Source organism: Sus scrofa, chromosome 3 (assembly GCF_054392235.1).
Source record: "Sus scrofa isolate SSC_HxYL_T2T_F1_AM1 chromosome 3, Sscrofa_HxYL_maternal_Yorkshire_Landrace_v2.0, whole genome shotgun sequence".
Lineage (NCBI taxonomy): Eukaryota > Metazoa > Chordata > Mammalia > Artiodactyla > Suidae > Sus > Sus scrofa.
The window spans coordinates 11,483,274-11,498,270 of record NC_139385.1 but is presented as its reverse complement, the minus strand read 5'-3'; the positions used below and the strand labels follow the sequence as shown (position 1 = coordinate 11,498,270).

The window sequence follows — 14,997 nt, the reverse complement described above, 5'->3', positions numbered from 1 at the left end:
GCTCAGGCAGCTAAGTGCAAACAGCCTTAGGTCATCTTCAGGGGCAGGAAAGCATCCCTGGCTAAGAACTTGCTCGGGCCAGGAGCTGCGCCTCCATTTCTCCATTCAATCTTCAGAAGAGGCCGAAAGGAGGACGCCACACAGCTGTCAGGTTACAGAACCCCTTCGCTCCACCTTTGTCCCACTGTGGCCTCCCCGGGGCTCTGCCTCATGCCTGCTATTGCCCCAGGCCCAGCCCCAGCACCCTCGCACCTCAAGCCCAGGTCCGGCCCCAACACCCTGAACCCCACCCCAATACCTGGCACCCCAAGCCTAGGCCCAGCCCCGATAGCCCGGCACCTCAAGCCCAGGTCCAGCCCTGACAGCCCACCCTGACACCCCAAGCTCAGGTCCAGCCCCGACAGCCCAGCAGCCTAAGCCCAGGCCCCTGCACCTCTTAATGACGAAGTGGATGCTGTGCCGCTCCTCCAGGATCCGCTTCAGCTTGGGGACCCCGTAGGTGCAGGGGCGCTTGAAGGGGATCTTGTCCGGGATGCCCACAATCTCCACGGCCTCCGGGTCGCAGGCGATCTTCCTGTAGGGGACGGGGACCATGTGGTCCAGGCCCAGGGCTTCCGCTGGAAGGGCAACGGCAAGGCTGAACTGAACGCGGGATGGAGGCCGCGGGACATGCAGGGCCCCAGGGCCTGCTCATCACTGCCTCCCGCCTCCCAGGCACCACCCTGGCCACACGGAAGCCAGAGGGATCCTCCCCAAACGCCAGAAGCATCACTTCTCTCTTTAAAAACATGCCTGTGGGCTCTCATCTCACTCCGAGATGGCCAAAGTCCTACAAGGCTCTATGTGACTGCGACCCCCTCACCTCTGACCTTATCTCCGTCCTCTCGTGCCCCCGCTCGCTCCCTCTCTCTGGCCTCCTTGTTGCTTCCCCAACATCCCAGGCACACACCCAACCCCAGGGCCTTTGCACCTGCTCTTTCATCCACTGAGACCCTCTTCTCCCAGATCCCATACCCTTCCCCCCTCCCGCTCTATTCAAACGTCCTCTCAAATGTCACCTCGGGAGCCCATAACAGCCCCTTCAACCCCTTCTTAGTCCGGACCTGCTTTACGTTCCATTCCTCATTTATTATAACCTGACATCACAAATACATTCATCTGTGCATCAGTTCACTGTCTGGAACCTAAACAGGGCAGGACACAGAGGAGCCGCTCCCTGCACACTGGGGAGTGGGCGAGCGGCGGACGGAAGCTTCCCGGCTCAAGGTGGGCTCTTGGCGTGTTGCCTCTAGTCCGTGCCGGTGTGCCCTTTCCTCCAGGGAGGGGCCCGACACTCTGCACACTCAGTGACGTAAGTGAGACACCACTGAAAGCTGACAGCTTTGCCAACAGCAGTGTAGACAGAATCCGGGCTCAGGAAGTGGTTATCTGCTTTTTTCTTCCAAACCATTAGGTTTGGTGCTGTGCCATCTCAGTCATTCCCTCACACCCTGGCTCCGCCTTTTCATTCAGTCACTCACCAAGTCCTTCTTTTTTGTCTTTTTAGGGCTGCGCCTGCAGCATATGGAAGTTCCCAGGCTGGGGGTCGAATCAGAGCTGCACCTATGAGCCTACACCACAACTACAGCAATGCAGGATCCGAGCTGGGTCTGCCACCTACACCACAGCTCACGGCAACGCCGGATCCTTAACCCACTGAGCGAGGACAGGGATCGAACCCGCATCCTCACAGACACTAGTCGTATTCTTAATCCACTGCGCCACAGTGGGAACTTCTCACCACATACTTCTGAGCACCTACTGTGTGCTTGCTGGTACTTTCATGAGGCCCCGTTCTCCCCAAGCCTTGGGAGATGAGCTGGGCCGGGGGCCGAGTGTACACATCACTCTTGCCTGGTCACTCCAGCCTCTCCCAAGGGTCCTGCACCTCCCGGCTGTTCCTCAGGCCCCTCCCCATCCTGGCCTTGACCTCGGGCCACACCAGGCTTTGTCTGTGTCCAGACAAGTGCCAGCCCAGAGCTGGAATCCCCTGCAGCCGCGCCTGGACCAGGGCAGGGCAGAGTCGCCGGTTGGACCTCTCCCTGGGGCACCCCCAAGGCTGTTTCTCTGTTGCTGCGGCCCTGGTCTGCGTTGGCGGTGCTGGCAGCCAGATCCCACTGTGCAGCCACACTTAGCTCGCTGTCTAATTAAACCCTCGAAATCGCAACAGCTGTCAAAGCATTTCTTCCCTCCACCGCCGGCGTCACCAGCCAGCCCCAGCCCCAGCCCTTGAGTGACGGGTGCTTGGGTTCTGCGCGTCTACACAACTCCATCTCCCTGCGGCTACACCTGACTTGCTGGCCTGTCTTTTCAGTGGCAAGAAGATCCAGGGCACAGAGGCCCCGGCCCACCCGGCCTCTGGGCACTGCCTGCGGGGAAGGGGAGGACGAAGCCGTCATGCACGATCCTGGGACCTCCGTGTCATCTCAACCTCTTTCCAGGTGACGGAGACGCTGAGGCTTCCTGAAGGCTGGGGTCCCCCCATTTCTTTTTTTCTCTCTCTGCACTCCCAGCTCCATCGCTGGCCCATTTCACCCAGATCTGGTGGCTGAAACGGCAGAACTAGGAGCAGGATCTGCTTGGCCAGGGTCTGCAGCATGCCTCAGGCTGCCGAACAAGGTCCCCGCCCACCCCCAGGACCCCCAGCACGTGGCGGGAGAGGGAGGCTTCTCCCCAGGGCAGCTGAAGGGACAGCTCAGAGGAAGCTCTGGCCTGAGGAAGGCAGGATCTCCGCCACTCCAAGCCCGAAGCTCCTTGGACTTGGCCGTGGGGATGAGCCCCAGTGCTGATCTCCGGGAAAGACCCAGAATCCCAGAAACACCCACCATGTACAAGAGGCTGGAAAACCAGCAGCTGCCAGTCTGCTCCGGCAGAAGCCGCCCTGCACGGACAGAGCCGGCCCTCCCCTGCTCCCCTCGCCCTACTCCCCATCCGGCTCCCAGCCCCCTAGGGAGGAGAGAAGGTGCTGCCAGCCTGGCTCGGCCCCACCCCAGCCAGGAAGGCCCTCCGCCAAACCCACGCGCGTGCGCAGGCTTCCCCAGCCACAGGGTGGGTCAAACAACACCTCCTCCACGAAGCCACCCCTGACTCTCCAAGCCGTTGAGACCTCGCCTCTGAGCTGCCCTCCTTCCCAAGGGCCCCCACCCCTGCACCCTCAACACACTAGAATGTACCACCGTGTACGGCGCACTGATGCAGGCACCTCTTCAGGCACCTGCAGAAGCACCTTGAGACGAGAGTTGGCCTGAGTGCCTGGCACGCATGGCTGAGAAGTAAGCAAACTGGTAAACGTGTGAGAACCAAAACAAAAAGGGGGGGGTGGGGAAAGCAAGTGGGACTGTGACAGAGTCTTCAACTCCTAAAACCTGGTCACTGCCTGAGTGACAGGGTGAGAGGGGGTCTTTTGTGATTCCTAATGAGCCCCTTTCAACCCACCTGAGCTTATGCCAGTGAGGTAGCTCTGAGGGCAAAGGTGGGCCCCTAGGTAGGCTTCGGGATGGGTGCTGGTTGCCAGAGGAACCAAACCCGTGATTAGAAGCCTGGAGCTTCCCCTCGCCCTGTGGGAGTGAGAGGGGCTGGAGCCTGAGCTAATTGTTAGCGGCCAGTGGTTACATGAGTCACGCCGACTTTAGGGAACCTCTGCCAAAACTCTAAAAGAAGGGGTTCAGAGAGCTTCTGGGAGGAAGATCATGTACCAGGAAGGTGGTCTGTCCCAAAGGCCACGGGAACAGAAGCGCCTGTGCTCGAGACCCTCCCAGACCTCGCCCTAGGTACCTCTTCGTCTGGCCGTGCATCTGTATCCTCGATGATAAACGGGGCAACAGACGCAACGCGTTTCCCCAAGTTCCGGGAGCCGCTGCAGCAAAGGGCCGAACCCCAGGAGGGCGGCGTGGGAACCATGGGTGTGTAGCCAAGTCGGACAGAAGGGTGGGTTCCCTGGGGTCCCACCACATGGGACCGGCTTCTGAAGCGGGGGCAGTCTTAGGGGACTGAGCCCTTAACCAGCGGGGTCTTGTGTTAACTCTGGGCAGTTAGTGTCAGAGTTGAATCGAATTATAGGACCCCCAGCGGGTGGGAACAGAGAAGGAGGGTGGCTTGGCATGGAAAATTCGCACATCTGGTGTCAGAAGTGTTGTGAGTAGAGAAAGAGGGTTTTTTTGTTTCGTTTCGTTTTTTCATTTTTTTTGGATGCCCCGCGGTATATGGAATTCCTGGGCCAGGGATCAGATCCGAGCCACAGGAGCAGCTGAAGCCGCAGCTGCAGCCACACTGGATCCTGAACCCACTGTGCCAGGCCGGGTATGGAACCTGCATCTCAGTGCTCCCAAAACGCCACCAATCCCGTTGTATCACAGCGGGAACTCCAGTTTTTTGGTTTTGTTTTTAAAGCTAAGCAGGAAGGGAGGGAGGAAGGAAAAGGATGAGAAAAAAGAGATGAGAGAGAGAGGGAAGTAGAGGCCGGGAGAGAAGAGGGCAAGCCCGGCAGGTCTGACCTGGTCACGGTAAAAGGCCAGGGTCAGGGAGGGAGACTGCCAACTCCCGGGCGTCCGGCAAGCGGCCGTGGACTCCCAGGGCAGTGCTCTCCCCCAGCCCCTCCTGTGGTCCCATCCTGCCCAGTGGCTCCCCTCAGAGGGGCTGCACAATTCAGGTGGTGTTCCATGACGCCACACCCACATGCTGAGTGGTCTCGGGTACCTGCGGCATCTCCCCAGGGACTGAAAGTCACCCACCCTGGCCCAGGCCACACTGCAGGTGTAGGAGGCCGCGCGGGTTCCCAGGACCCAGGGTGGGAAGGGCTCCCAGGCCGGTGTGCCCCTGCTCTGCAGCCAAGCAGCGGCCGCTCTTTTCACCTGGCTGAAGCTCTGCCCCACGGGGGACACACCCCTGCCCCAGAGCATCTGTGGCCCGGAGTGTGGTGAGCGGACACCTGCCCCGAGCTCGGCTCAGTCCTGGGTGCTGGTGACACAGAGGGGCCAGAGCAGTCCTGGTCCTCATGGGGGCAGATACAGACAAGGCACATCGAGTGTGTGGCACGGAACAGAAAGACATCGGGGCTCTAAGGGCCCGGGTTAAGTCTTCAAGGACAGGTGGGCGTGTGCCTGCAAAACATGCAAAGGGCAAGCGGGGCGGGGGCACGGTTCGAGCAAAGGTAAGGAACGTGCAGGCAGGTGAGGCCGATGGCTGTTTTCTGGGCCCTCGGGACGGTCTTCTAGACGGGGAGCCTGCCCCCCGACCAGCCCGCCTGCCGACAGGTGACTCAAGGCCTGGGGCTCTGCCATCAGTCCCGCCCCCCCCCAGAGAATCTGCAAGGGAAATATTGACACAACCACCCCCAACCAGACAGGAGATGACATTCGTGTTGATGGCGCGCGGGTGCCAGCATATGGCTCCCGCTGTCGTGTTGGGGAACACGAGTGATTGCCACATAATGAGATGCTCAGCGCGCTGCTGGGGCCACGCCGCGGCCCGTGCCGCCCACTCACCATATCTGCTGTTAAACAGGATCTGCACGCACTCCCGGAGCGTGTTGATGTCCTCGGTTTCTTTTATGAAGGCGTCCCACTTCTCTATCAAAACACGGGAGGCACCAGTGAGGGGCCGTCGGCGCAGGGACTCCACGGCCTGGCTGCCTCTTGCCTCTCTGGCCACCCCCGCGAGCAGCGGATTTTGTGTGGGCTCAGCTGGACTACCCTGGGCCTCTCCTGAGCCTTGACCTTGAAAACCGAAGCCTCATGTCTCGTGCACCTGGGGTCTCACCCGGCTTTGGCTCCCATCGGCGTCCCTTGAACCCTCAGTCTTGGTGGCCTCTCCCATAAAATCAGTCTCTGCCTCCATCTAATAATAATAACTAGAGCAATGTTGGGTTCATTAAAATGATAATAATAGCATCGTTAGCAAGTGCTCATCTGTGCTAAAGACTTTATATAATAGAATAAAGAGCCTAGTTAATCCCTCAGGACAACGTGTAAACAGAGATGCTATTCCCATTTTGCTGACGGGAAAACTGAGGCTCAGAGAGGCTGAGTAACTTGCCTGCAATCACCCAGGTAGGACAGGGGTGAGAGCCTTTCTCGGCCTGTATCCCTTGCCCAGCATGGCCTCCCACAGTGCTGCTCCGCCTGGACATCCAGGTCCCCTCCCTGGCAGTGACGCACCTTCTTTAGCACGGTGAGGTCTCTATTCTGATCCCAGGAATCTAATTTTCTTTCTTTTTGTCTTTTTAGGGCCACACTTGTGACACATGGAAGTTCCCAGGCTAGGGGGTCAAATGGGAGCTGCCACTGCCAGCCTACACCATAGCCACAGCAACACCAGGTTTGAGCTGTGTCTGTGACCGACACCACAGTCCCAGCAACGCTGGATCCTTAACCCACTGAGCGAGGCCAGAGATCGAACCCGTGTCCTCACGGATACTAGTCAGGTTTGTTACGGCTGAGCCACGCACGACAGGAGCTGGCCCAGGAATCTAGGTTTCTTAAAGAACTTCTCATTGAAGGCGAGCTTGAGACCTCCACAAGGCAAAAAATGCTGTAAAGTCTTACTTCGCCTTTGGGTATAAGTGAAATATACCCAAATCTTCCTGTTCTCTGTACTCTGCAAGGTACCTTTTTTTTTTTTTTGGCCACGCCCATGACACACAGAAGTTCCTGGGCCAGGGATTGAACTCAAGCCGTGGCAGTGACTTAGGCTGCTGCAGTGATAACACCAGATCCTTAACCCACTGTACCACCAGGGTACTCCTGCGTGGTACTTTTAAAATCTATCCACATATTTTTTTGACACTCAGGCCCTCATGAGGTGAAATTTTTTTTTTTTTTTTTTTGCTTTTTAGGGCTGCACTTGCAGCATATGGAGGTTCCCAGGCTAGGGGTTGAATGAGAGCTACAACTACTAGCCTACACCACAGCCACAGCAATGCAGGATCTGAGCTGCGTCTATAACCTACGTCACAGCTCATGGCAATGCCAGATCCCCAATCACTGAGCAAAGCCGGGGATCGAACCCACATCCTCATGGATGCTAGCAGGACCCATTTCTGCTGGGCCACAACGGGAAGTGCACCCAGCCGACACCTTGATTCCAACCTCACGAGAGATGCTGGGCCAGATCCACCCGGCTAAGCTGCTCCCAAATTCCTGAGCCACAGAAACTGCAAGGTATCCCTATGCGTCACGTCAAGCGACGCGTGGGGGCAATTTGCTACGCAGCAGTGTGTAGCTGTGACGCTCTGGTTTCCCTCACAAGTCTCTGGTGCAGAGCTGTTCCTTCTTTCTCTCCCAAAGCCCTGGGGGCAACGTGGACATCAGCAAGCACCACCCCAGTCCTGGATCCCCACTCTGGTCAGGGTGCTGCACAGGCACCGTCCTACCTGACTTATCGTGGACGATGGAGAAGAGGATGCGCTTAGAGGCGTGGACGTTCTGGATGAGAGGACCGCCAGGCCCGGGGGGCTTCTGTCCTGGACAAGGGAGCAGAAAGGTACAGGTTCAAGGTGGGCCCCAAGAGGGGTCCCCCAGATGGGGCCTGAGTGCACAGACCAGATAACAGGCTCTGGGGGAACAGTCTCAGCCGCCAGGGAGAACCCGGGCTGAGCCCCGTGACCGTGAACTCAAGGCAAGTTCCCTGACCAGAGGCCTGAGACATTCTTAGCAGAGTCCACTGCCCGAACAGCAGAGGAGGGAAGGCAGGACGCCTGAGGTCACCCTTGACAGGTGGGGACACTTGCCCCATGCATAGAGGTCCCATCCCCCTGGTCAGCCCATATATGTATGGAGGGGAGAGGTGTCCCTTTTGCTCCTTCTCATAATAACAAAAATAGGTACAACTTACAGGCACCTACTATGTGCCAAGCTCTGGACTCGGTGCTTTAACAGCACAGTTCTCAAACTTGAGGACACATGAGAACCACGTGGCAGACTCGTCAATTTGCAGGCAGCTGGGCCCTGTGCCAAAGCTCCAGGTGCAACAGGACTATGGCTGGGCTGGAGAATGTGCATTCTTTCTTTCTTTCTTTTTTTTTTTTTTTTTGTCTCTTTAGGGCTGCACCTGCGATATATGGAAGTTCCCAGGCTAGGGATCAAATCAGAGCTACAGCTGCCAGCCTATGCCATAGCCATACCGGATCCGAGGCATGAATGCAATCTACACCACGGCTCACGGCAACACTGGATCCTTAACCCACTGAGTAAGGCCAGGGATCAAACCCATGTCTTCATGGAGCCTCATCAGATTCGTTTCCATTATGCCACAACAGGAGCTCCAGAGTGTGCATTTCTTACATGTTCTCATTTAATCTTAAGCCAGCAAGATAAGCACTACCGGCATCTCTGTTTTACAGACGAGGAAAGTGAGGCTCAGAGAGGTAGAGATTTGTCCCAAGGACACACACCACCATGTAGCAGGGCCAGGATATGGGCACAGGGTGTTTCCATGGCCAGCTGTTACTTTTCTTATGTTTCTAGTACCCTAATCCACGCCAGGTATGTAGTAGGTGCTCATTAAATGCATGGACTGATTAGCAATGTCTACCCCCTCCACAGACCTCCCTGGAAGTCCTCTCGGGCATCTCTTGGTCCCAGGCCCAGGGTACCATTCACAGATGACTGGAGGCAGGCCTGGGGTCTGGCTGGGTCTGAGCTAGGGCATCATCCGACCCGCCACGGCCCCTTGCTCCTACCTGAGCCCTAAGCACCCGACCTGCCCCGGGGCTCATGGCAGCAGCTTACCACAGCAGTCCGGGAAGTCTTGGGCACCAGGGGCCTTGGGCTCAGGCCCGGGCCGGCCGAGGCCCAGGTCGCTGGGGGCAAGCGGGCAGGCGGGCGTCTCTTGCTTGAGCTCCCTCACGGTGTGGTTGGGGAGCGCGGTGCTGTACAGGAAGCCAGCCATGGACGAGGAGGGGGCGGTGGGGGGCAGGTCCTGGGGTGGCCCCTTGGGGGCCTGGCCGTGCAGGCCACAGTCCCGAGACCCCTTGGCTATCAGGGAGACGCCGTTCAGCTCCACGAGGGCCTTCGAGTCCCGCCCGCCGTCCTCGAGCGGCCTGGGTGAAGGAGAGGATGCGTGACAGCTTCGTACACCTGTCCTGCCAGAGGCTTCTCCCCCCAGCGCCCCCTCTGGAGAGCATGACACTTTGGGAGGGGCAGGAGCTAGTCCCCATTTTACAGGTGGAGGGGGGCAGACCCCGGGCAGGGTTGGGACATGCCCAGGGCCACATGGCTGGGCCACCTGAGGCTCTGCCCCTCTGCTTGGTGCCTCATCTCAGCTGACGCTGATGGTCTCCCATCTCCTGTCGCATCTGGCTGCTCCAGGCTCGGGCACTGGCCACGGTGCCTGAGCACGGATGGGCGACTCAGGCTGGCTGCCCGGCTGCCCTGCCATCGGTACCCGACCCAGCCCAGCCTCCGCGACCTCCTGGCCCGTCAGTCCCTAATGGAACCCGAGCGGGTCCCCACGATGTGGCTTCCTGCCTCCACACTTTTGGGCGGGCTGCTCCTCATACCGTGGGTGCTGCTGGTGCTGCTTTGTCCCCAGCCAAGCCCCTGCAACACAGATGTCCCCTGGAAGACGTCCGTGACCCAGCACCTGGCTCGGGGCGGGCTCTGTGATTGAGTTTCTGCCTCGCCTCCGCCATCAGACTGGGAGCTATCACAACCAGGGTCCCCTAGCAGTTTCTGAAGTCCCCTCCCCTCTGGTTGGATCAGTGGCCTGGAGGGGGTGAGCCAGCATGGAAGCGGGGCACCCTCGCGGTCCGGCCCCCAGGCCCTCGGCCGCTCCCAGGCCGCTGCCTCGCTCACCTCTTGAGCTTGAAGCGGATGCGGTGGCTGTGCTCCAGGATGGCCATGAGGGCCTTGGGGTCATACTCGGCCGGCCTCCGGAAGGCCAGGCCCTCGGGCAGCCCCTGCACGGCCAGCAGCCCCGGCTCCCTGAGCAGCCTCTCGTAGGGCAGCGGCACCACGCTGGCCCGTCCCAGGGCCTCGCCTGTGGGGGGTCGAGGAGAGGGCCTAGAATGAGAGGGCAGCCAGGCTGGGGTGGGGCCGGGCGCGCCCCAGAGCTGACTCCCTGCAGGGCCGGGTCCCCGGGAAAAGGACCCCACAGGCCCCTTAACCGCACACCTCACGCAGACTATAGCCCTGCAGGGGTGAGTGGGATGGGCGAGGCCCCCTCGTCTGCATCTGAGGGCATCCGCCGAGGTGAGGGCATCCCTGCTTCCCCGCCGTGCTCTTCTCGGGCATCAGGGTGGAGGGGAAGCAGGGCCCGGGGCTGCAGGCACGAGGTGAGGAGAGAGGGGTGAGGGCGAGAACGTAGGCCAGAGATGGCGGGAAAAAGCCTTGGGAGGAAGGAGAGAGGATGAGAGAGCAGGGCAGGGGAGGAAGCGACGTGAAGAGGAAGAGACAGGCTGAGGTGATGGTGAGCACCCGAAAGGGGTGAGGGGAGACAGGGCCAAGGGACACTGCCGCCCCAACCTGGAGAAAGCGGCCCCTCTTGCCACAGCCACCTCTGACACCACCCGGGGTCGGCAAGGGGGGTCGGGGCAGAGTGAGCAGGGCGTGGACGGCTCTGGGCATGAGCTCTGCATCTGGCAAGGGTCCGCAATGGCCCAGCCAACCACACGTGACAAGTCCCCCCATCCCAGGTGGCCTGCGGGCCTGCCAGGTCCTCCAGGCCCCCACCCCTCTCGCCCTCCTTCTCCTGACATCGAAACAATGGCAGAAGTTTCCTCCCAGACCTTTGCTCCTCAGAACCAAAGGCCACAACACGGAAAGGGACACAGCAAGTCAGAACTTATGGGTGGGGCCCTCGGGGATGGACAGGACCTGGGGAGTATGAAGGCCACCACTGGGCCAGAGACTCTGCAACCTGATATTTCCTAAGGGAGGCCAGGCTTGCCCCGCCCCGCCCCCCTCTCACCCCACTGGAAGGACTTGGCTGGCCAGTTAGCTTTCACTCAGTCATTCAACAAACACCTTCTGAGGGTCAGCTGTTACTGGGCCCTGAATTACAGGCTAGGAATAGTAAAAAGGGCAGGCACAGTCCCTGCCCAGAGAGCAACTGGGCTAGTGAGGGGACAGGACACGGTGGGTGCCCAGAGGGGTCCTAGCCCCGTGCACAGCAGGGGGCTAGCTAGAGCTGAGCCTTAGACAGCAATGTGGTGTCCACCAGACACAGGAGGGGAAGGCCGGCCCCAAAGGCACAGCGGAGCAAAGACAGGGACATGTGAAATGAAGCCAGAGTGAGCAGGAGAACAGGACGTGGGTCAGCAAGGCTGGAAGGGTGGGTGGGGCCAGCCGGGTAGGGCTGACGCCATGCCCGGGGCAACGCGGAGCCCTCGAAGGCTGTGGACGGAAGATGCTGTGGTCGGACTTGTGCTTTGGGAAGATGCCTGGGTCACAGGGCAGGTGGGGGCAGCAGGGAGCTGGCCTGGAGGTGAGGGGACCAGGACAAGCCTGGGGCCATTTCCAGGTGGGAGGAGGCAGTGACCAGGGCCCAGCGCCAGGGCAGGGAGGACAGAGAGGGCCGTTCAGGAAACGGGGCTGGGACGGAAGATTCATGCCTGGGGTTGCAGAATGGGGCGGGGGGTGGTGGCTGGGCAAGGCCCCCATGCCTGGAGGTTTTACCCAGGGTCTGCAGTGGGGCAGGAGGGGGCCTCCTCCGCTGGGCAGGAGAGGGCCAGGGCTCCCACCCGCCTGGGGGCCCCAAATGGAATGAGGAAGGATCTTACTATAAAGAACATCAAACACCTCCTCTACCATCTTCCGCAGAAGGTACACGTCCGAGCCGTGCTCCAGGGCAGACCGTGGGATGTTCCGGCCACCACCCTCAGCCCGCGGCACCTTCTTCGGGTGCTCTGCCTCCGGCTCCTTCCATGGGGCCCCTCCTGTGGGACACAGAGCACGCGGGCCCACGGTGAGTACCCGTCTCACCACCTGCCCAGTGAGCGGGGATGTCCCTGCCCCCTGCTAAGCCCTGCAGCTGGGCGGCCCACACAGTGCAGAGGAATGAATGAACCAATGAAGAGTTAATGAGTGAGCGAGCCCTGCTCCAACCACCGGTCTAGAGCCAGGGCTGGTCATTTCCGAGTTCCTCGTGCCCAGCCTAGAGCACCCATCCCTGGTCACCTCGAACCTGCTGTGTGACCTCGGGCAAGTCCCTTCCCTCTCTGGGCCTCAAAGAGACCAACTGGCCAGGCTCAGAACACCCCTTCGTGTCTTTGTCAATTGAGGCCTTAGTTTTCTTTCTTTTTTGGGGGGGCCGCACCCACGGCATATGGAGGTTCCCAGGCTAGGGGTCCAATCAGAGCTGCAGTTGCTGGCCTACGCCACAGCCACAGCAACACCAGATCTGAGCCACGTCTGTGACCTACACCACAGCTCATGGCAACAATAGATCCTTAACCCACTGAGCAAGGCCAGGGGTCGAACCCGCAACCTCATGGTTTCTAGTCATATTCGTTTCCACTGTGCCATGACAGAAACTCCGAGGCCCTAGTTTTCAGCTCTGCCAAATGGGGAGACGATGTGGGGATCCCACCAGGAGGCCAAGGGGCTGCAAGGAGGCAGTTGCATGCCAGGCTGGGTCAGGGTGAGGGCCTGTGAGCGTCAGTGGATTCTTGGGTAGGGAAGATGCTAGAAACTGCATTGGAAAGGGGGATGAGAAGAGGGCCTGGGGGCCCCTTCCCAGCTTGGAGCCTGCTCTCCTTGGGGACCTGCGAAGCTTGAAATAAATAGCTTGCTATAAATAGCAGCTCTGCCTGGCTCTGGGAAGCCAGGTGCACCTTCCCCAGGCCCCAGCCTGGCTCCTAGCCTGGCCACCTAGGGCCACAGGACCCTGCCACTGCCCACCCTGACCCTGGCCCGGCCCCCCGCCCAACCTGGGAGCAGCTACAGGCTCTGAGGGCTGATCAGGAGACGGGGCTGGCTGGGTGAGAGGCTGGACCCTAGTAGCAGTATGCCCAGCCCCCAGGCACAGCCTTCCCAGAAATGGCTGATGTCAGGATCCAGGCCCAGGGGGTGATAGGGTGTGATGCAAATGCTAGAAACAGTGAGGAAAACACCAGCTGGCCTTTACGGAGGGGGAACTGAGCGCCAGGCATTGTTGTAAGTGCTCCCCACATATCGATTCGTTTCATCCTGAGATCCACCCACGAGAGGGTAGCACCGTCCTGCCCTTTCACAGATGAGGAGGCTGAGGCCCAGCAGGCAGCAGGTGGCAGTGCCAGGACGGGGTCTGACTCCAGGGCCTGCTCTTAACCCCAAAAGCTCTAAGTCTCAAATCGCGGGCTCGGATGCCCTGCCCAGGCTCTGACCCTGTATGATCTGACCCCCCCACCAAGGGGAAGCTGGCCCCCCTTGGGAGCTCACTCGGGAGCTCGGGTGCAAGCTGGGCACCAGGCGCGGATGGAAGTTTAGGGCCTAAGACACTATGGGTGTGGGGAGCAGCCACAGTGTGGGTGCTGGGGTGCAGGGGCACGAAGAGGGCCTGGGTCGGGAGGGACATGAGTCTGGAGGCTGGGGAGGCGTCTGCCAGGCAGAGGGTAGGGGTGAGGGCCTCCCAGGCGGGGGTGGGGAGCGGGTAGGGGCAAAGGCAGCTGTGAGCAGGGACACGCAGTACAGTCGGGGAACGAGCACTGCAGCACAGCACAGCCCGCCTGAGCACCAGGGATGCTGGAGCGGAGAATGCAGAGGCCTGGAGCCAGTTACCGGGGGGCCCTGACGGCCCAGGAGGCACGGAAGAGTTGGTGGCTTTGGAAGCACCCTCTGCCTCAGGGCTCCTGGCCCACAGCTCGGAGTGCTGGTCACTTCTGGGAGCGATCAGGACCCCTTGGCAGGGGATCTGGGGGTGCCCTGCTATGCCTCCCATTTTGAAGACATGGAGTAGAAGGAGCGAACCCCTCCTCCATCACTCATGGGCTGAGTGTCTCCCAGGGGTATGCTCCTGTACCTCATTTTCTCACTTCTAACCCGGTGGTGACTGTCTCCTGCCAGGAGTAGTTAACAACACCGCCACACGGCCCAGCCCTATTTAGCACAATCTCCCTAACTGCTCGCCTTTACAGAGCATTTCCTACGTGCTGGGCGTGTCCCCAAGTCACTTCATCCCCCCAGGCCATCAGGAAGCGGTTCCGAGATGCTGTGATCATAAGAGAGACAGTGCCAGCCTCGTAGGACTGAGGTCAGGACAAGTGAGTTAGCCCTGTAAAGGGCGCTGTACACAGCAGGCACTCAATAAGAACCAGCTGAACACGTGCTCTCGGCGCCTGCGTCAGGGACACACAGGAACAAGGCCCCAGCACTGGGCCTCAGTGTCCCCTTTTGTCCATGAGCAGCGGCAGGCGGCTGGGTCCGGCCCCCCCGGGGTCCGGTCAGCCAGTGTCTACGGCCGACGGGCTGCGGTGGGAGCCCAGCAAAAACTCTGGCCACCCGGGCAATGCCACATTGAGAAGCCTACACCGGCCCCTCCTGCCCCGTGCCTCCCCCAACACAGGATCGGCCGGGGTGGCTCCGGGGACCCAGCAACGGGCCGGAGCTCCTGCCCTCAGCGACCGCGGGGCCTGGTCCTCCGGAGCCCTGGGTACTCACGGCAGAACCTGAGGAAGTCTGACTGCAGCTCCTTGCGTGCGTTCAGGAACATTCTCCCCTTCTCTGTGCCGACCACGAAGGCGCTCTCATCGTGCACGGCGACACACGCCACCTCCGCGTTGAGCTTGGAGAGCGCCGAGCACTGCGGGGGGAGCAGAGGTGTGAGCTGGGGGAAGGTCCCCGCTCAGGACGCCCCGAGCAGCTGGGGCAGGTGGGAGGTGAGCTCCCAGGAGCCCGGGACCCCACCAGCAGCTCCAGGGAGCGATCACCCCCCCAACGTGTGGGTCTCAGAGTCTGCAGTGGGAATGAATGAATGACGCCCCTGAGCTTGGCCAAGGTCAGAGGGAAAAGACAAGGTCATGGGGGCCAGAGGGGGACAAAGGCA

The 14,997-nt window shown here is 60.3% G+C and overlaps 1 protein-coding gene across 14 annotated transcripts in view; it reads right to left on the bottom strand.

Annotated features, from left to right (window-relative positions):
- GTF2IRD1 (GTF2I repeat domain containing 1) overlaps positions 1-14,997 on the bottom strand; it is a 117,047-nt gene that overhangs the window by 64,233 nt on the left and 37,817 nt on the right. For 8 of the 14 annotated variants that reach the window (XR_014840270.1, XM_021086347.2, XM_021086346.2 and 5 more), the window contains 7 exons: positions 14,613-14,754; positions 11,756-11,911; positions 9,831-10,014; positions 8,766-9,076; positions 7,409-7,498; positions 5,523-5,606; positions 434-617 (listed from right to left, as the gene is read on the bottom strand). Coding sequence is in view for 12 of the 14 variants with exons in the window: in XM_021086347.2 (XP_020942006.1) it covers positions 434-617; positions 5,523-5,606; positions 7,409-7,498; positions 8,766-9,076; positions 9,831-10,014; positions 11,756-11,911; positions 14,613-14,754 (1,151 nt within the window). In the remaining 2 variants the exon portion in view is untranslated. Of the gene's footprint in view, positions 1-433; positions 618-5,522; positions 5,607-7,408; positions 7,499-8,765; positions 9,077-9,830; positions 10,038-11,755; positions 11,912-14,612; positions 14,755-14,997 lie in introns of all 14 variants that reach the window. The other 6 variants (XR_014840271.1, XM_085016853.1, XM_085016856.1 and 3 more) reach the window with 2 other exon arrangements.